At 41.4% G+C, this 20,600-nt stretch overlaps 1 protein-coding gene across 2 annotated transcripts in view; it reads left to right on the top strand.

The window, feature by feature from the left end:
* The window catches only part of LOC105270188 (rabankyrin-5), a 49,209-nt gene that overhangs the window by 25,626 nt on the left and 2,983 nt on the right, over positions 1-20,600 (top strand). For both annotated transcript variants that reach the window (XM_011310961.1, XM_011310960.1), the window contains 2 exons: positions 7,919-8,319; positions 8,944-10,588. In XM_011310961.1, the coding sequence (XP_011309263.1) occupies positions 7,919-8,319; positions 8,944-10,588 (2,046 nt within the window). The remainder of the gene's footprint in view (positions 1-7,918; positions 8,320-8,943; positions 10,589-20,600) is intronic.

Genomic DNA, 20,600 nt, shown 5'->3' with positions numbered 1-20,600 from the left:
GTCCCAATTAAAGTCCGTGGACTAAATGGCTGATTGGGAGAAATCCTCGGTTGAACACCGGTTGAGAACGTAAATTTAGAAAGTAAATTGTGGATAACATCCTGAGGGTAAACATATGTTGGTAAAATCGGTCAAAATAATATTCAAACATATGGGTAGAACATAGCGCTGAAAATTAAGCGTGAAGCATATACATCACGCTTAACCCTTTAACGTACCTATCGTCTCTACTCGGCTCTTTTAACATTCAAACCTAACGATTGAGTGGACGGAAGATTAAACTGCACAATCATGCACCAAATGTGTAATCAAAAAAGTGAACTAGCTGCGAAAGGATCCTAACGATTAAACTTAAGGATCAGGTGTAAACCGAGGGCTATATCAGGAACTTCTTGTTTAAGCTTCAGTTCAGAGCTTGACTCTTATACACCAAACTGTTAGGCTGGTTCAAGCTCTTGCTTAGCCCTCTGTTCACTGCTTTAAACTCGGCTTATACATGTGCGTCGCGGTTATAGTTATGCTGTACACTTGCACAGAAGTATGTGAATAAGGAAAGGCAATAATAGCCCCATGATTGGTGTATGACTCTGGCAGTCAACCAAGCTAAGCAACGTTTGGGGGAAGGATCGACACAGCCTGGGCTCATCAAGCTCCCGAGCTTCGCCATTGAAAGCTGAGAGAGGGGCCTCATCCACTTAACGAAGCTAATTGCTCTAATTCGATTTTTCTCTCTCCTTGATGTTGGCTTCGAATCATATCGGCAGAATTTTCTTTTCTTTCGCAGAACAACAATTTTCAACTTTCCATCAATTTGAAATATAAATATTAATTTTTCATTCGAAATAGGCTGCAATATTAGGAACATTTTTTTTAATGCTTTTAAGATGAGAAATCACCAGTAACAACTATTTGGTGCCCAGACATTTTTCGCATCAATACAATAAATAAAATAGAACGATTGTTCAAAATTCTGAGGTGGGACGATAACTTTATAGTCGATGTTGAGAAAATGAATACAACTCTGATAAGAATTTTAATGGCTGACGATGAGAACAGGGCTGGGAAAGGCTCAACAGTTAAGAATGAGTTAACTGAAGCTCACTGCCTCCAAGGATTTTGGGAAGATATGAACAATACTCGTGCACTTTCAACTTATGTGCCTAAATCGATAAAAATTTCTTAATTTTCCGTTTTCATTAATAATGACAAATATCGAAGGATCGAACTGGGATTGCCCCTAATATATGACAAGTATACCCGAAATTTTCAGCGAATGACGATGCTCAATGGAAAAAGTGTTTGTATGATGCAATATCATATAATGAAACCGTCGAAAATTTCTATTTTTCACTTTTAGAGTTGCAATATTTGCGGAAAAATCATAAATGCCGAAAAAAAATTTTTACTGCAAATTTCAATTTTTCAATTTTATATTGAAAATTTGAAACTGAAACATTGCGCTAATTCTCGCACGTTAGCCATTCTTGTTCAACGGAAGACCTTCCATGGGAGGGTTGAAAAGACGACTAGGATTTTTTTTTGAGGATTAGGGTTGACAATGGCTATGACTGAGCGGAACGATTGTCTTGGACATCACAGAATTCATAGGATTTGGAGGAGTACTTTGGTAGAAGCAGAGTTCATAAAATCATTGACAAGAGAGACATCGGAAGATGTTGAAGACATTGGACTAAACAAGCTAAGCTGAATGGAGAACAGAGGATGCGGGATCGTTGGTCTGAGAGGTCGAACGGGATACTAAGGACCCCCAGAGGGAGGAGATAGACGAAGACGGCAAGTGGGCCGAGATATTCTGGACAAGGGAGGGTCGACCGATGACAGACGAGCAGAATGGGAGCAGTATGGGAGATAGGGTCACAGGTGTTATGGCGGACTCTGGAGCCTTCCCTGGCCGGGAGATCCTGGCGAGCGAATCCTGGATGAGGATTGGATTAGACATCGGTGGGGCGATTTGACGAGGATGTTTTGTAGCCAATGGGTTTCAATCGAGGATAGTGACCCAGTATTAGAGACAAGATGGCGAAGGGGTTTTGAAAGAGCTATGAGATAGCTGAGGAAGCATGACAAGTTCCTGGAAGACACCAGGAGAGAGGAAGGAAACTACGCTTCGTGCCCGAAGAGGAGTGATCTAGGAGTACACTCTAACAACCGATTCGCGCGGTGTAACGAGGAACGTCAATGTCACCGTTTTTTGCAGTGCGAGGACAGGACTCTGAACACTCAGCAAATTCCTGAATTTTTAAGCAGAAAACGGCTACAGGCTAGGGCAACGATAGTTTTTAAGTTTTCCTTTTTTGCTTCCGAATGAAAGTTTTGTACTCAACCAAATTAAGTTTCCTATTTTTTTTATGATTTCAACGATTGGAAGTGGCTTATTGCCTTCCCACCATGAGTTCCCCGTATGGCGTCATATCGCGAGGTAGCGACGTAATTTGCATTCTCCTGTGTTCGCGATGTGTACTTACCCGGATTCCCCACTTCCCGCACTAATTCCACTGTAATTGTTATTCACTGGTACTTACCATGGTGCCAGTGAAGTCCACGGACGGGTTTACAAGTCTAAGTGGCGGTGGAGAGGTTTCTGTGGCCTCTTCCCGGGAACACTTCCTCTCAGGTTTGCCCGTCAGGTGGCGGCCCGTGTGGTCAGGTACCGAGTTACTCTTAATTTTTAATTCCCCCAACTCGTGTCGCGGAACAAATTCAAATTGAAAATTGGTTTTTATTCTCACGGGGACCTTATTACTCTCTCGTTCTCTTTTCTTTTATCTTTACTCTGGACGTTTTTAATTGGGAAAAGGGGTGGGAGGTGAACCGAATCGAATCTCTTTAAGGGTCTTTGAAGGGAGATTTTACGTGGGGGGGGGGGTGTTCTTCCGCAAATAATTACTCCTACATTTGTGCTAAATTGTAGCTAAACCTAAATTCTCGCAACCGCCGAGCTCTGGCGATCCATCCCACCTTCGCTGACCTGGCCTCCAACAGTACTAAGTTGAAAATTTCTCAACCCTCCCACAATCAACGAAACGCAGGTATCTCAACCCAACCTATGGACATCTCTTTCCAACTAACCACAAGGCTTTGCAGGGATCAACGGGGGCACAATCTGTCGGCCAATTTTCCGCGGTAGTCCCTGAATCCTTACCTCAATTCCTCGCAAACTAATCTCAATTGTTAAAAGGAGGATCTTAAAGGGGATAAAAAAATATTTTCTAATCTTTAACGGTAACCATAGTTTGACGATAGTTTCCATAACCGTAGGGATTTTCTATTATTGATTCTAGTTATCTCATTTCGAATCTTTGCGTCACGAGTCTGGGGAAATGAGATAGCTGTCTCCGAGGGGAGGATCATATAGCAGGTAGCTAGTTTAACGAAGATTATCCAGGTAGCATCGCTTGGAGGGATAATTCAGGTAGCTTTTTCCGGAGGTTGTTAAGTAGCAGGTAGCAGTTCTTAGAAGATTTATCAGGTAGCTTTTGTCCGAGTCTTTTTCGATAGCAGGTAGCTTATAGCCCAGGGTTTCGGGACCCTTTTTGCGTCAAGTTTTGACTGGTTTCCGCGGTTCTCTCTCGCTCTTATGACTAAGTTTTTTGTATTTACCCGAAAGGAATACAGGGGACGGATTCGCCTCGAATTTCGTTATAAATTTAACGAAAATAGCATGCGTAATAAATTTATCACTGTGCACTGTACGGGGCCAATCGTTCAAACTACGTGCTACACTATTGGTTCACGGAACGCGACTACATGGGCAAATATTTGGGCAAGGAAAATCTCGAGGAAAAGGTATTAAGAATGCGCTCGCGGCGCAATCACTTCATATGATGTCAGTGTACTGCAGGGCCCGGCCACCTTCAGGTAGTCAGGACCTACCTTATTACGAGGGTCAGGGTAATTCTCTCATGCTAATAGGTACGCAATTGGACAACCATTGTGTGTGAATAAGTCCCAGTGGTGACGATATTCTCCTCAGCCACGTAGAGTGTCGTGTCAGTCGAATAAAAATAGCCGATTCGCCAGAATTGGCGCTAAACTTAAGGTCTATATTTTAAATATAGAATTGAAAACGTCAAATTTACATAGAAAAACCTTGAAAAATATATTTCTAGGATGGTAGTCGGCAATTATTGTTTTCCTTTCAAATATTGAAACTCTAAGTTTGAAAAATGGATAGTTGCCACTGTCGACTTCGGAATATATTCCTGAAAATTCCATTGCAGATTTTCATATTACACTTTGAATTTTGCTAATTTTGCAATGTCCAAATAAAGAATGAATTCTTTTATTCATAACATGAGAAAATAAATTTTGTTTTGAAATTGCCCCAATATTGTTCATTCCTTCAAAATATTGTATTTTATTTATTGGATTCTGGCAAATATCGCCTCAACACAAAATAATTGTCAAAAGTGACTTCTCATCATAAAAGCATTAAAAAAACTTTTTGCATAATATTGCTGGCTACTCTGAGTGAAAAATTTACATTTATAATTGATATTTATGAAAAGTTGAAAATTGCTGCTCGATCCCACGGTCGCCCTCTGCCGGTATCGGTCGACCTAAGGCTCAAGGAGGAAAAAAAATCGAATTAGAGCAGGTAATTGTTCTAAGTGGATGAGACCCCTCTCCTAGCTCTCACTAACAAACCTCGGGCGCCGCGTGAGCTCGATGAGCCCAGGTTGCCGGGCCCTGTGCTATAGACCAGGCATGGGCAAAGTCCGACCTTCGGGAGCCGCGGGCCATAAAACCCTGTTAGACCCATTATTGGAAATACAATACCCCAATTGCGTGAAACCCAGCGGAGTCAGGGTGGAAGTAGCCGCGTGCGCGAACTGGGGCGCAGTTGATAGAGCGCCGCGCGCTTTCTTTTCAAATTTAATAAAAACTTAACGCCTAAAAATTCCAACAAATTTCCATCTATAGACCAGAGGCAACCTCAGATACGCTCGGAGCAGTAGCCATAAAATTATTAAAGCTCCAATTATAAGGGATCTAACGTCACTAGAAAGGTCGTCGTATATTTGTGTGATGGGAGTAGCATCGGGTGATGGCGCATGCGCGTGATTGAATTGCGAAGGCAAAATGGTTTGAATTTGTATGCACGTGTTTGGGCATTTTCTTTTTAGTTAAAGGGCATGGAATTAAAATATGATGGTTTCGATTCAACATTCCTCGGTGGAAATGGGAGTGGGATGCCCGTATAACGCCGATACGCCGATCATTTTTTTGATTGTGAGAATTTTGTGAATTTTAATTTGACATCGAGAGCAGGAAATATAGAAGTAAAAAGCTTGAAACTGATTGTCAAGTAGGATCTATTAATAACATGATAATATTTAATAACTGTTTTCCAAAAAATATTGCCACTTCCAAAAATGTATGAAAGGAACGAAATTTTTTTTTATGAAGCCGATTAATAGCAACCAATAACCAATCAAAATCATGACAACAAAAAAAACAATCATTAAAGAAATATTTTCATTAGAGACATAAGAAATATTTCTATTTCACTTTTCCCAGCACCAAGTTTGTACCGAATATCCCTACTACTCTTGCCTACGGGCAGGGCATCATGGACCCGAAGAGGGCACAGCCATAAAACTTATGGCTTGGGACAATTTTGCCTAATGGAGGTCGGGAGCTGGAGTAGCTCCCAAAGCTGAAATTGCCCACCTCTGCTATAGACTGTGACCTTGGCCGGGGAATTAAAATATAATAATTCCCGGCGAAGGCACGATATTGGGGAATTTACGATAATCTGAAAAATGAAAGGGAACTTTATTATAATTTATGGGAGGACCTGAAATAATAAGAGGGAGGGGATTTTCAATAATAACTCGGGGGGGATTTATAAATTGACTGTCTGTATTCTACTCTTATCACAACATATTAATATAACAAATAATTCGGGCCTTTTAACTAATAACTCGAGGGTGGGGGGTAAGGCCAACTCACTTGCGGCTACGCGAAATATTATACAATAAAAAAAAGGGGTGATTCTAACTCTGGAAAAAAGGGGAGAAGTGAGGGGGGCCGACTGAAAAGCTAATCATTAATACGGGGCTTAATTTACAACTAACATAAGTGTATTGGAGGCTCACCGTTGGGGGGAAATTAACACGGGCAGGGAAAGTCGTTGGGGCAGGGAATAAAAAATGGGGCACTCACGGGGAATGGTGTCCTCAGAATTCTCTCGGTTTTCCTCGGGGCTTTTGCCTCCTTCCTTCCTTCTCTCGGCTCTCCTCGGATCCTCTCCAAGATGTTCAGCCGTACAATTTTCCTCTCGGCAAATCGGGTCCTCCACACGAGATTACTCTCAACTGTTCGTCCACACAAGATTACTCTCTTTCTCCTTCACCAGTTTTCGCAATAGTTCCTCTCACACACAAAATTTAGTCCTTCACAGTATTTCTCCTTCACACAGTCTCTCTTCTCACACTTTGTCTCTTCACACTTTTACTCCTTATTAACACTTTTTCAGGGTCTTTCCTGGGCACTTCTTCACGGGAGTCTTTTGGGGTAACTTCGTTGCTTTATGAGGCAGTGACTCGTGGGGCAGTTGTGGCACGAGTGATAGCTGCCAATCATTTTCACTACGTCTTTCCTGGTTTTGGGGGGGCCATCGGGCGTCCTTCTCCTTCTCATCTGGGACTCTCGCACGGGGGATGTCTCTTTCTTCCGGGGTCACGTGGGATCCTCTTCCTGGATGCGTGAGTGCTAGGGCGGGGGGAAACGGGGACGGGGGTAAGGAATATCTGGGGATGGATTGCCCAACGGTGGCGAAAAAGGAGTAACTTAAACCTAACTTAACCTAGGAAAAATAAGCTGTATTAATTAGGGGGCAGGGGGGGGGGCGCAAAATTCTGCCTCGTCACAAGACAACAGCAGAAAGGACGTGTTGCAGGACATCTCCACCCACATATAACAATGAGAACGCATACTGCGTAGTTTTCCAACGGGATATGTTTTGCCGTTAAACTTTTTTCCGTTGAAACTCTACTGGCACAAACGACATAATAGACTTCATCAATTCCTTAAAAACAGCCACCTCATCCGTCGATAATTTGTGAATATTTTTCTCTCCAACGATCTACTTCTCGCCTAAATTTTCCATAACATTTAATAAAAGTGAATGCATACTATCAATCGGAAACTAGATCAAATATGCGGATTTTCACAAGCGGTGGTTCAAGTGGTTTATAATAGTAATGGTACACTTTATCCGTCAAATGTTGTTTCGGTTGAATTTGATCCCTGAATGTGTCATTTGTTCGTAGAAAACACTCCATCGCAGGATAATTTCGTTCTTTATTTACTGTTACACCTTCAATCGTGCATCTCTCACATCCAAAAAAAGCTGTAGCATCTTTAACACATTTGAGAAATGCCCTCGCATGTAATTCGAATGGTTAAAAACTTTGATGCCGTTAATATGTACAATAACACGAATAATTTTTTCCTGACAAACTGCAGGATCGCTTGGTTTGTACAAGCGTACCAAGTCTCAGCGTACCAAGTATTGGAGGCCAATCTTGTGTGCACGAGGAGAAACATTCAAGAAAAATTACAGAACATTTCACGTATTCTGCAAGCAAAACAATCATCACATAAATTCTACGATCTGTTCCATAAAAATTACTCATCCGCCCGAAGCCTCACGACTAGCCATGAGTCCCCGTGAGGGGAGATTTTTACGGAACGTTTCATAATTTTTCCGGAACGTTCCGTAAAAATTCTTGAACATCCAAGAATTTTAAGAATATTAGATTATGGGATTAAAAATAAAAAGACACATAGGTTAACTTACACATAATTTTATAATATTATTTATAAATTGAGTAACTTATTCTTTTATTGCTTTATTTATATAAATTATATAAATACTTGAAATCCACAGCTTCCAAAAGTGGTAAATGCAGTTGACGAAAAAGGCCGACGAGCACTAGAGGTGGCTCTCAAGTTACGTCAACCTTCTCTCGCACGTACGCTGGTAGAACATCAGGCTGATTTGAGTGCTAAAGATTTCCATGGTCTCACGCTATTGCAATCCGCTATTCTCAAAGGCGATTCATATGCTGCTGAATTTATTATTGAACAGTTGGAAAATAGCGGTGGATCACACCATTTGTCAGACCAATTAATATTAGATAATAATACTGCAGATGAAACGATAAAGCAATTTGAACATTGTACCGTGCTTCATTTGATAGCTAAGCACAATACTCCAGATATGGTAGGTGTTGCTGCTAAACTCTTGCAGGCAGGCATCGACAATAATGTACAAGATAAAAGAGGATGGTAAGTAAAATTCATTATAAAGATCTCAGAATATTCTATTTTTCCCATATTCACTTGGTGAATAATGAGGGAGTACCAAAGAAATTTCCTTACAATCGTTCAAATCGAGGCCGATATTGATATTTTCCTACACAAGATCATCCAGGCAAGAATTATGTCATAATCAGAATGTTTATAAGAATATAAATTCTTTTATTGGTGCATACATAGAATAATAACCGCTAGTAGTGGCCGTGCGCTTAGAGTGCTAGACCTGCATGCCAATGATCCGGGTTCAATCCCAGGCACCAGCAATCAAAATTTATAGCGCTCTAATCTCACAGCTTCACTGCCGAGCGGTAGTCCCGTCAAAAAGATGACTGTACCAGGGCAGCTTTTTTCCCTCAAATAAAGTTTTCCCTCCCTTCGGTAAATGCTGTTCAGAGGGTTGGGAAGTGGTAAGGAAACAAATGGTAAAGACCTGCAAGGGTGTACGAGAGAAATTTATTTCACGTGAAATCATAATAATTCATCGTACATGATTTTCCTAAAAAATGAATTTCTTTAAAAATATTTGTGCAAGTCAATAAATAATAAAGCGTTGTAAGAAAGAGCGTTAACAGTTCTATAAATTTCTTTTCTCAGGAGTGCTCTTCATTGGAGTATCGTCGAAAAACACGAGCCCCTTTTCGAACTTCTACTGGAGTCCCCCAACATAAATTTAGACATTAAAACAGGAGAAAGTCACTCGCCCTTGTCATTTGCTTTGCGTGCAGAACCGTATAATAGAATATTCGCTGAGAAATTGCTCTCTCACGGTGCCACACTAAATCCGATTTGCACTGACAATCAAGATACTCTACTTCACATATTAGCAAGAGAAAGTAAAGAGGAAGCTGCTATATTTCTCATTCGTCATTCCGACAATAATTTGATAACAAAGCAAGTAAACCTCGACAATTGCACTGTACTCCACGAAGCATGTTGCGCTGGTCTTGCAGAGCTCTCCAAAGTGCTGTTAGAAATGGACCCTTCGGGCCAATCCATAACCACTGTTACCAAAAACACTAATGAAACTCCTCTGCATTTAGCTGTTTCAAATCTTCATTTTGATGTCGTTGAGGTACTTCTCAAGTCGTCAACAAATTCAAAAGTCCAGCTGAACAAGAAAAACATTGAGGGCGAAACCCCACTCGGTTTGGCTATAAAAACGCCATTGAAAAGAGGACGCAAAATTGTAACCGTACTAATAAATGCAGGTGCTAATATCAATGAAGTCAATGAGAAAGGCTTGAATCTTTTACACCAAGCTATTCTGAAAGAAGATTCAGCCACAGCGATATTCCTCCTGGAAAATGGGGCAGACATGAATGCCAAAACTCCGGAAGGTGAAAATCCCCTACAATTGAGTGTGCACTGCCGATTAGGTGAAGTTGTGGAAGCACTTTGTAGGCGTGGAGTAGACACTTCAATCGGTTCCCCACTGTGGGATGCTCTAGACTCGAATCAAGAGGATACTGCTTCAATTTTAGTGACTCATGGTGCAGATACGGATTGCTGGAGTCCTGGACCAGATGGTTGCGTTCAGACACTTCTACATCGCGCAATCGACGACAATAAGGAAGAAATTGCCCAATTCTTAATTCGTAGTGGGTGTGATCTCAATGCACCGAGAAAACCTGGACCGGACGGTGCTGGTGGTGATGAAGCTAAAGATAATTGTACTCCATTGCATCTCTGTTGTCAATGGGGTCTTGAACAGGTTGTTCAAACACTTGTCGAGCATGGTGCAAATGTTAATGCACGTGATGCTGAGGGAAAGACACCCATCCATGTTGCCATTCAGAATCAACATGAACAGATAATATCTCTCCTACTCTGTCATCCTAGTATTGATCTTTCGTCACGAGATAAAAAAGGGTCAAGTCCTTTCGCTAGTGCTCTTATTGTTAGAAATAACAAAGCCGCTCAAGCAATACTCGAGAGATTACCAAGTGCAGCTGAGCAGTTCGATAATAAAGGAAGAAATTTTCTTCATATGGCCATCCAAAAGGGCGATATGGAGAGCATTCTCTTTTTATTGTCAATTCAGGTTGACGTCAACTCGAGGGTTCAAGATGTTATACAAACACCCCCTCTACATCTTGCAGTCACTTCTGGTAATGAAATGTTAGTCAGAAGTTTAATATTAGCAGGCGCAAGAATCAACGATACAGATGCACATAGGAATACTGCATTGCACGCAACTGCTAAGGCTGGCCATGCAGCAATTGTATCTGCTTTACTCCAGGTATTCAAAAGTATTCATAATACGTACGTACAATTTTTCACGGCTAGTCAAAAAAAAAAGAGTTTATTATCTTTCCCCCGTTGCAGTTCCGAACCGGCGCTTTATAATCAGTCGATTGTTCCATTTTTGTATTTTGCTTGAAAATTATTCAAAATGTTATGAAATGTCAAGTTATCATGGTTTGAGAAATTATATGGGTGTATTTTACCGCGGCAGAATGGGTGATGAAAAAGGGGAGCAATGGTGACAACAGCGTCTCGGATTATGAAAAGTCAAAATATGTGATGATAGATACGATAAGAGCAATGTACTAATACTAAGTACTAACAAAATTGATCATTTAAACCACATTACTTCAATCGATAAACAGAACAATACTTCCGGTGGTACATGAATGCACTCAAAAATCATTATCTGAATGAAAACTAGCCTGGCATACTATAGTGAAGGCCTGGGTAAAGTGAGCTCCACGTCCTCACCGAAATCCCAACTCTAACTAGTCCAATGTCCACAAAAAAGGGGTCCTATTGTATTGTGTAGGTAATCGGAGTGGCGTGACCCAATGCTTGGATCAGAGTGGAGGTATCGTTATGTCAGTCAACGCGCAAAAATTGGAATTTTCGAAAAAAAATATGAATAGTTTTTTTAATGTATTTTACATTATCAAAAAATATTAATTGTTCAGTTTTTTTTCTATCAACTTCCGCAAAAAAATCCGTTTAAAAATTCACTTTAAATTGAGTATTTCGGCACCGAAACATTAAAAAAAACACTGCGAAAGAGATTTTTTAGTTTTCGTTCATATTGTTTGATTATCCCTTACATTAGGTTAGATTAGATTAGATTTTAAGTACGCAGATGTTCGGACAGACTCCCCAATACCGTACAGTCACATAGGATGTGTAGACTGTCCTCTTTTGCTTCATTACAGAATCTGCACCACCCACCCGAGTCCATGCCGATGACTCTGCAATGTTCTTAAAATCTGCCATGTCCTGTGAACAGCCTGATCGTAGTGGCCAGACTTTTCCTGTCCATAGCTAGTAGGTGTTCCGACCTGTTCTTGCTGGGGCCAGGCATGATTGCCCTGACCTTCCTGCAGGTCTTTGTGTCTTTCCACCGCGATTGTTGACGTCGGAGCTCTTCCTTTATGTAGCTTACACCCACGGCATGGGGGACTCCAACTGGCGAAGCCTCGTCCGCATTTATTGCCCCCGCTTCGCCAGCCCGCCTGCCATTTCATTGCCGTGGATGTCCTCGTGACCTGGGACCCAAGGAAGGGTTACCTTGTTGCTGGTCCCCAGTTTTTCCAAGCCCTCCATAGATTCCCAGACCAACTTAGAGTCAGCACTCGATTTGTGGAGAGCTTTTATAGCGGCTTGATTATCTGTCCCCTTTTTCGTTGCCGGGGAATAACCTTTTGAGCCTGACACGTCCCCGTCTCTTCATCGGAGCAGCCAAAAATTACCGCCTCTTCTCTTTCCCACATGCCCTCGAAGGTCGAGGCTTTGGTTCCCTTTGATAGGAGTAGGATCTGGGACTTCACTAGTCCCTTCAGGCCCTTCATCTCCGTCCGGGTAGCCCTCTGGACCAAGAGCTAGTTGAACCATTTTTGTCGCGGTCTGAGGCATACGATGGAGGATTGCTCCTTTGTCTCTTTCTGGGCTTGCTGAGCCCTGAGAGCCGCCTGCTCTTTATTATAGCGCCCCCTTGCAGCACCGCTACACTTAGTTACAGCACCGCTACACCGGCTTGTCTTCTTCTTCCTGGTTCATTGAGGCCCCAGGAATCTTTTCTGAATTCATAAAGTTATTTTTCTCCATATGAATCCCACAATTATCTAGGTGAAGCGGTCTCATCCGAGTCGAGCCTAGTATACCTGGGGCTTGGCTAAATACCCCCGGAGGTCGCCTGGTATCCGGGGGGCACCGTTGACGCAACACCCCTTGCGCCACACAGCCACCGGTACGGTAGCTAATGTCTTGGCTTGGGGAGTTGGTCCGCGACGGGGTTTTTAGGTGTGTATACTGTAACGGGTGTTTTCCCGGGGTATTTCGCCCAGGAAAATAGTCCGTTACGACCAATGTCCATGCCTCAAAAGTGTCGGACGCCAGCCAGACCTTTTCGGAAGGTCTGACAAAACCGGTCCTCGGGGCCTGTGCGGCTACCCGAGGGACTTTCTGGCCGCTGGATATGCCACATGCCCAACTAGCTGCAGTTGTGACTTGGTAGAGTGGGAGTGGTCCACCCGGAGAAACCCCAAATCCTTCTTGGCCTTTCCAGGCCGAACGTCGCCACCACCCGCAACGCTGAGCACGGTTATTTGCGCCCTCTTCCCCTGGGAGGCATTTCCAGGCCTCTCAGGGCGGTCCTCTTGCCCTACGGGTATTGCTACCCGGGGCAAGGTCATACTCGCCTGTGACTTCACGAGGTTCCCTGGGCCACCAAGAGGCTGATCCGACCGAGGTGGATATCTTCCCATCGACCTCACGACCACCCACGCTCCTGGCACGCAGATCACCCGTTCCGTCGCGAGCCACCGTCCCTGGCTACTCAAGATGGCGGCGCATGTCGGGTCGACAGGAGTTCTCTCGGCTCCAGACCCACGGGCCACGCACTATCACCTTTTTCGTCCAGGCACAGATCACTCCAGAAACACAATGGTCGTCACCACATGCTCCGAAACGAGACATGAGGTTTCGCGGGAGATGCAGGATCTCTCTATGCTCGCCCTCGTGATTTCCATCACTCGGACGAGGAAGTATATCTTCCCGTTGCTAAGCTGTTTCAGCCATGCGTGATTCCAGCTAGCGAGCGGCGTTCCGGCCGCTCTAATCGAGAGCTCGCGCTCGACTCGCGTCTCGATATCTCAGCGGCAACACGGTCATTTCGTTACCTGTGTCACGGCCAATCAACCGGACGGGATCCCGGGGGCACCAGTCCTCTCACCTGGCCGTTGGTCCCTAGGTTAAGTCGGTAACGCTCTGGAGTTGCTCAGTTGGACGGCCTGTACGGCGGCCCCAATACTCCCTATCACATGCTGAGGCAACTCCAAATATGCACAGTCTACTGACGTCCTCGGGGCCGACAGGGGTCGCAGTTTCCACCCAAACCACTATGCCTTTGGCCCCTCATCAGAGGAAAATCTTGCCTGCCATCAATCCGAGGCCTTTGCGGCCTCCGCTAGATGGCTGTTCCGTCTCCGCTGTCCATACAACAGGGTTCTTTTCTGTCACCAGGGGGATTTCAACCCGTGACGAGAAAAATCTCGTTACAATACACACGTCCTATCACTACCGTCGGCCAGTATTTTTCACCAGCCCTTCACCAGGACCCGTGTCCCGTCGTGAGCTCGCTAATCCATCTGGCCGTCCTCCTATCTACCTTGTTCTCCGCACCCTTCTATAGAGTTTGGAGGATCCGGGTGACAGTCCTACTTAAGTTTACAAGATTTTTGGCCTGAAAAAAGCACAGAAACAAAAAATTTGAATTCCGTTATTTCTTTTTTGTAGACTTTTTTTCATTGTAACGATCCCACTGTCAAACTTTGGAAAAATCATCCATTTCCAGTTGATCAAAAAAATGAATAATTACTGCAGAACAACATCAAAATAATTAGCTGCAGAGACTGATCGAGTAAAGATAATTGAAAAATCATCACAGATGAAAACATCTAATAAACAATCCTACTTTTTTATTGTAATGAAATTCAAATGAAATATGAATATTGGAAGAATAAATAGATTGATAGGAAAAAATGACTTGCAAGAATTTGGTCATATAAATCATTTGAGGTAAATTTCCTTGTCGAATTTTCATGATAAAATCTTTTTAATATGCCTTTTTGGCTCATATATCGGCAAATATTGAAAAATTCAAACGTATAAGTTGAACTTTCAATTAACAATTAAATGATTAAATTCTAAGGAACTCACAGCTCATATTTTTTTCAATTTTCAATAAAATAATTATTCAGTATTAAGGTGACTAGAAAATAATCAATTTCTGGCACCATGATATTTTAACAATTACCTTCGTTACCACTAAAAATTTTTGAAGTTGAATTAGTGAAAATTTTTTTGAATTTTTAGGGAGTAAGGCCTTTTAAATTTTAAGGGAGGCCACGCGGTACTCCCTTTGTCTAGCTGCGCCCCTCTTCGTGCGAACTGCTAGCCCCACTTTTAGTACGTTTAGCCTCACGCAGCTGGGGGATTGTATTCCAAACAATGGATCTAACAGGGTTTTATGGCCCAATTCCAAGGAGCTCCTGCAATTCCGACTTTCTCCATGCCTGCTCTAGCGGAAGGCTGGGCAACCTCTGCTCTGTGAGCAAGTCATGTTCCCGACCTCTATTAGTACATAACAAAAGGTAGAGGGAGAGCCTATTGTATCGGGTGATAGGCCTTTACGACCCAGACTCTTAGGGGTCTTTCTTCCCCCCTCCAATCCACCGAACTGGGGGTAACGCTGAAAAAAAGGAAAGCAGAGATATGAGTAAAAAATGAAAAATTGAAAATTTTCTGTCCCATCATGTTTTTATTCACTTTAAAAGCTGACATGACACAGAAAATGTTAAAAAAGCAGTAATTCAGGAAGTTGCATTTGTAGAATGATTTCAGTTTTTTGTTCCATGGATAATAGTTATTTTACATTTAATTCAATAACTCAGTAGAAATCCGAGCTATTACATAAAGGTTCTATGCAGTTTCAAAGAATAATTAAAAATAAAATTTGTTCTCCTGTAAGACTGATTAAATTTAAAACAATGAAATGTATCATCTTTCATCTTGTTAAATTTCTAAGGCTATTGACTGTGTCATAGCGCGATTTGATAGTTGAGTAGCGAAAACGACAAATTGGAATCAATCCTCACATTATCAATTATTGATACCTTTAACATGCTGGTCAATAGTACATAATTTTTTTAAAACTCACAAATTAAAATATATAAATCATAATTTTAAAAAACAAAAATGCCCATAGGTGGCAAAATCATTGATTTTCTTCCTCCAAATTCAAATCAGGTTGCAACGGAACATAAGTAAGAATTTGAACGAATTGTCACAGCATGTAACGTTTACACGTCCCCGACTAGTGAAATGAATGCTCTGTGGCTGCAGAACGAACGTGTTTGGCCACAGAGACCCATCTCCAAAATGAAACTCATGGTGTTGGAGTGAATGAAGGGTTGGGAATCGAGTCGATTCCCGTAGGCCCGATCGCACATGCCTCCATGAGAAGCAGCTCTCGTTTTGGCTCGCGATGAGATTGCTGTTACTAAGCATCCTCGAGTTGGGATGCACATTCGGTAGGTAAGAAAGGTCTACGGATGTCAATGTCGCACGCGCCTTGAGATGTTTAGCCCTGCGGGGTAAGAAGGATTCGCCGGTAATCTGTGTCTCGTTCGAGGTCGAGCCACCCTGGAAGAGAATGGAAAACGGAGGGGGAAAATGGAGGGAAAATGGAGGGGTGGTCGTATCCCTCCGCGAAAGACCTGAGGAGTACTTCCCCCCAATAGTCTCGCGTTACGACGCCGCAACTGCGGCTAACGTCGGTAACCCGAGTTACTTAGACGTTGGTGACCCTCGCCCACTCTACCGTGTCATGCTGATGCTGGCTCGGCATTGTGAGACCCGCCACCGAAAGTCCGCGAAGTCGACGACTTCCTTCGCCGCTGGTTTTCGTTAGGTTTTCCAGAAAAATCTGGCTGGCGTCCGATCGTGAACGATAGAGACGACAGCCAGAATAGTTTGAGGATTTAACCCGGGGTGTTGACCCGGGGAAAATACTCTTACAAGCATCATGTTCATAAATATTTCTTTCCAGGTTTGGATTTTCCAATTTCTTTTTTATTAATCGCGGCGGCTATTCCTCTCACTTTACCATTTGGCAGACGCCTCATGGGACGGTCTCCAATAGTGCCATTGTAAGGCCCCCGACTACTATTCCCGCTGTGATCGCACTAGGACCCTTATAATTGGTATAGTTATAAACTTCATTGGATTCCTAACTCGAGTTTATGGCTCTCTTCCGAGCTCCCTGGGGATTGCCCATGCCTGCTATAAACTTTTGGTAGGAATTTTCCTTTCGAGCGTAAAATCTACAATAAAGATGAGTACCCCCCAGGCAGGATATAACAAAAGAGAATATTGTTTCCGAACCGCAAATTCCGAAGCGTTTCAGAATATTACATTCGTATTATGAGATTACGGATGCAATATTACAAAATCATAGAAACAACATAACAAAAAGTGCGAATGTGACATGATATTTCACACCCAACTGAAACCGATTTTTTTATATTTGAGCGTTCATAATTAAAAAACCAAGTGAAACCCTAAAACTTATATACATAGATACTTATCAGAACAGTTCATTTCCGAGTTTAAATGTTTAGGAATCGGAACATCGCACAAACCGGAGAATGAATGTAATATGATATGAAAGTTTATTCTGCTAGCTCCCGAATGGTACTACATACTCATTGCCTATCATTAGTTGAAATGTGGAAAAAACTCTCTAAATGAAAACGGCGAGCGTGACCTGACATAAATTTTACATCTATTTTGACCATTACAAACGTCATAGTTTCCGTATGGGCCGACATACCGAGATGTAACAGCAACCATTGAAAAGCCAATTTCATAAGCTTCGAAAAAGTTCCCAGGGTATACATATATTTCTCAACCAAAAGAATAGAAAGCTTCGAAAGTGTTGACTAACTCAGAGTAACAACGATTTTCTTAATAAGGAATGCAAAATACAATCAGTATTTAGGGGGTAAGAAGGAACAAATCGTAAAGACCCGCAAGGGTATACGAGAGGAAAAGTTTTATTATCTTGATATCAATAGACCTGACTTCACATGTATTTTCATACTTTTCGTTTCTATATTTTCTTCTCTCAATGCCAAATTGAAATACACAAACCTCTCCCAATGAAAAACATTATCAGTGTCCTTTAATCTTTGGTGACATCTAACACATAATTTTTTCAGGTGACCTATACACATATTCGATATTATCGATTTCGATCAATTTCGATTGATTATAAATGTGAATGTAATCGTTCGTTTTCGAATTGAATTAGCACTTCGTTTAATTGAAATCGAAGCAACCCTCTCAATTTCCTATTTTACAAGAGAATATATTTTTCCGTACTGCTTCTCATGATTTCTATTGCTACATACTTCCCAAACCTGAAAATTACTACCGAAAAATAATATTCGGATTGTTGGGATGGGTTTTTTAGTCGCGTGGAGTTTGACGAGCCGAACCGAAGGCACGGCGGGCAGCCCCATGAGTAAAAAATCCCGTCCGAACAGTCAGGTACTATACTCTTTCAAGGCTGGCGCCTGAAAAACACAATTTTTTCAAGGCCTGAGCCTGGGAAATTTTTGTTAGTCACGCCATGCAAAACAGATCACCCTTCCCCGTGTGCTTGCTATCATCGCCTTCGGCTCGGCTCAATCTTGCATGCGGGGAGGGATGATCTGTATTCCCCGTCCAGGCCTGAAAATAACTATAATCCAAACCACTTATAAAACCGTTTGTGTAAAAGTCATTCCGTTTTACAAAAAAAAGTTCTATGGAAAATTTTACTTCGTAGTATGAAAAATAGTACAAAATAATGTGAAGAATTTTATATAAAACCGAGTTTTTGGGGCTCATCTTTGATGGTTTTCAGCAGACTATCTGCTCCTCGCAATGAAATTATGATAATAAATGATGATTAATCGTTTCGGGTTAAGTTTTCCGAAAATACAAATTGATTCTTCATCACTAGAAACATGTTCCAATTTTCAAAAAATTGTAACTTGGTCAAAATTTTGTTTTCTTACTGAAAATTTATCTGGAACTTTATCTTATCATACACAGCGTAGAAAAAAATTGCGGACGAAATCGAAAACATCCATATTATTCCATTGCTCATTTTGAAGAAAATTACCGGGATATGAGTCACCAGGCTGGTGCACTTGTACGGGCCAATCCCAAGCCCTTATTGCAAATGTTTCGTTTTTCCTTTCGAAATTTAGGGTTATTGATAATGGTCAATTCTGTCAATGAATACTTTTCGCCTAGATAGTAACCTCTCATTGAGGGATTTGTCATTATGAGGAGGTATTCTCCGAGAAATTCCGTCTGTTCTTTTGGAACTATGTAGGCACGAGTATTCTTTACTATCAAAGTGACACACAGAATTTTCTTCCGCCATTCCTCTTTTTTTTATCCGTTGCTATAAATAACAAAATTTTTATAGTTCACCTTTTACTCGACAAAGAAGACTTTTATAGAAATTTGTAATCAAATTTAATTAAAATTATATGTGATTTTCTCCCCAAGAAAGAATGATTTTCTTAAAAAAAAAATTGTTTATATTTCTCTATTCGAATAAGTCAAGGAAGCCCAGGCAGCTCTTATAAATAAACAGTATACGTTACACGTGCTAAAAGAGAAGGGATGACCAGTATGTGACTTCTCCTTTAAGGCCCGGTTGGGGTATCTGATTATCTGGTATAGATAGTTTTTTTTTTTGTAATTTTTACCTGAAACTTTGGTACAGCTCTCATCAAGCGGAGCTGCAGCACATAAATGCATGTAGGTTCGAATATAAGTGAAAAAAAAATATAGAATCCGTGCTTTTTAATTGTGATGGAAGGGTAATTGTAGAAAAGCACAAGTTGCAAATGTCGAATTTGACGGAGGATGGGTGAAGAGAAGGCTATAAAAATACATCATTTCCTGAGAGATTCAGGGAGGATTATTCTGCAAAGTCATTCTCTGAGGCATTTTTAATCATTTTTAAGATTTTTTCAATCATAATTTCCTTATCTCTTATTTAGATGTCCCCGAATCAGATAGCGAAAAATCGAAGTGGCTAGCAGCTGTCAATTCAGGGGAAGAGAAAATGGACAGAGGGGAAGTGAACTGAATGTAAGTCACCCCGTGCGCAGCACATGGGCAACAATTGCTTAATATCATTCTCTGAGAAATTTGCAAATATGTTTAGAATTTTTTTAAAAAGCACTATTGAGGTGGTGATCACCTGTCACTTCGCAGAGTGAGAAGAGAAGGGTTAGGAGAAATAGGGTGAACGTTGCAGAGTTTAATTTTGGTGTTTTGATGTTTCGAAAAAAATTATTTGGGTATAAATTCATCTTACTTCCTGTACCCCTCCTTTCGTCTTGCCAATTTCGGGTTTCTAATTACAAGAATTCCACCCATTATATGGCAAGATTACTATGACTAAAAAAATTCAAAAAATATTTACAAATTTCTCAGAGAATAATATTTACTAATTGCACTCCATGTGCTACGGACGGAGTGATTTACATTCAGTCCACTTCCCCTCTGTCCCTCCTCTTCTCTTCCGTTGAAGTGATAGCTGCTCGCCACCTCAATCATTCGCTATTTAATTCGGGGACATTTGCCAATTATGAGGTAAGGAAATTATGATTGTAAAAATTTTATAAACAATTAAAAATTTCTCAGAGAACGACTTTGCAAAATAATCCCCCTTGAATGCCTCAGGAAATGATCTCATTTTATATCCATCCCCCTCCTCACTGCTCCTCCAAATTAGATATTTGCAACTTGTACTCTTCTCCAAATATCCTCCCATTTCAATTAGGAAGCACCGACTTTATATATTTTTTTTAAGGGCCGGGTGGACTATCTATCGAGCGTCATCTTTGATTTAAATTTTATCTTTTTAACCTAAAATACATAAAAATTTGAGCTAAGTTTTGAGGTCACGAAAATCACTGGAGTTGGCATAAAAAAATAATGAAAAAAAAGAGGAAAAAATTTTGAAGGGCGCTAAAGAGCAATATTTATGAAAAGGGATTTTCCAGGTTTACAAAAAAATAATGAAAAATATGTAGCATGTATGTCAAGTATTCACCACACAAACCAAACCCTCCACTGAATTGAATGCAGCTACAGGCAATCAAATGTTGCAGATTTTTCATTATTTTTTTGTAAACCTGGAAAATCCCTTTTCATAAATATTG

The sequence above is a fragment of the Fopius arisanus genome, unplaced genomic scaffold (genome assembly GCF_000806365.1).
Source record: "Fopius arisanus strain USDA-PBARC FA_bdor unplaced genomic scaffold, ASM80636v1 scaffold00080, whole genome shotgun sequence".
Lineage (NCBI taxonomy): Eukaryota > Metazoa > Arthropoda > Insecta > Hymenoptera > Braconidae > Fopius > Fopius arisanus.
Note: the sequence above shows the minus strand (reverse complement) of the source record. Positions and strands in the feature narration are given on the sequence as shown.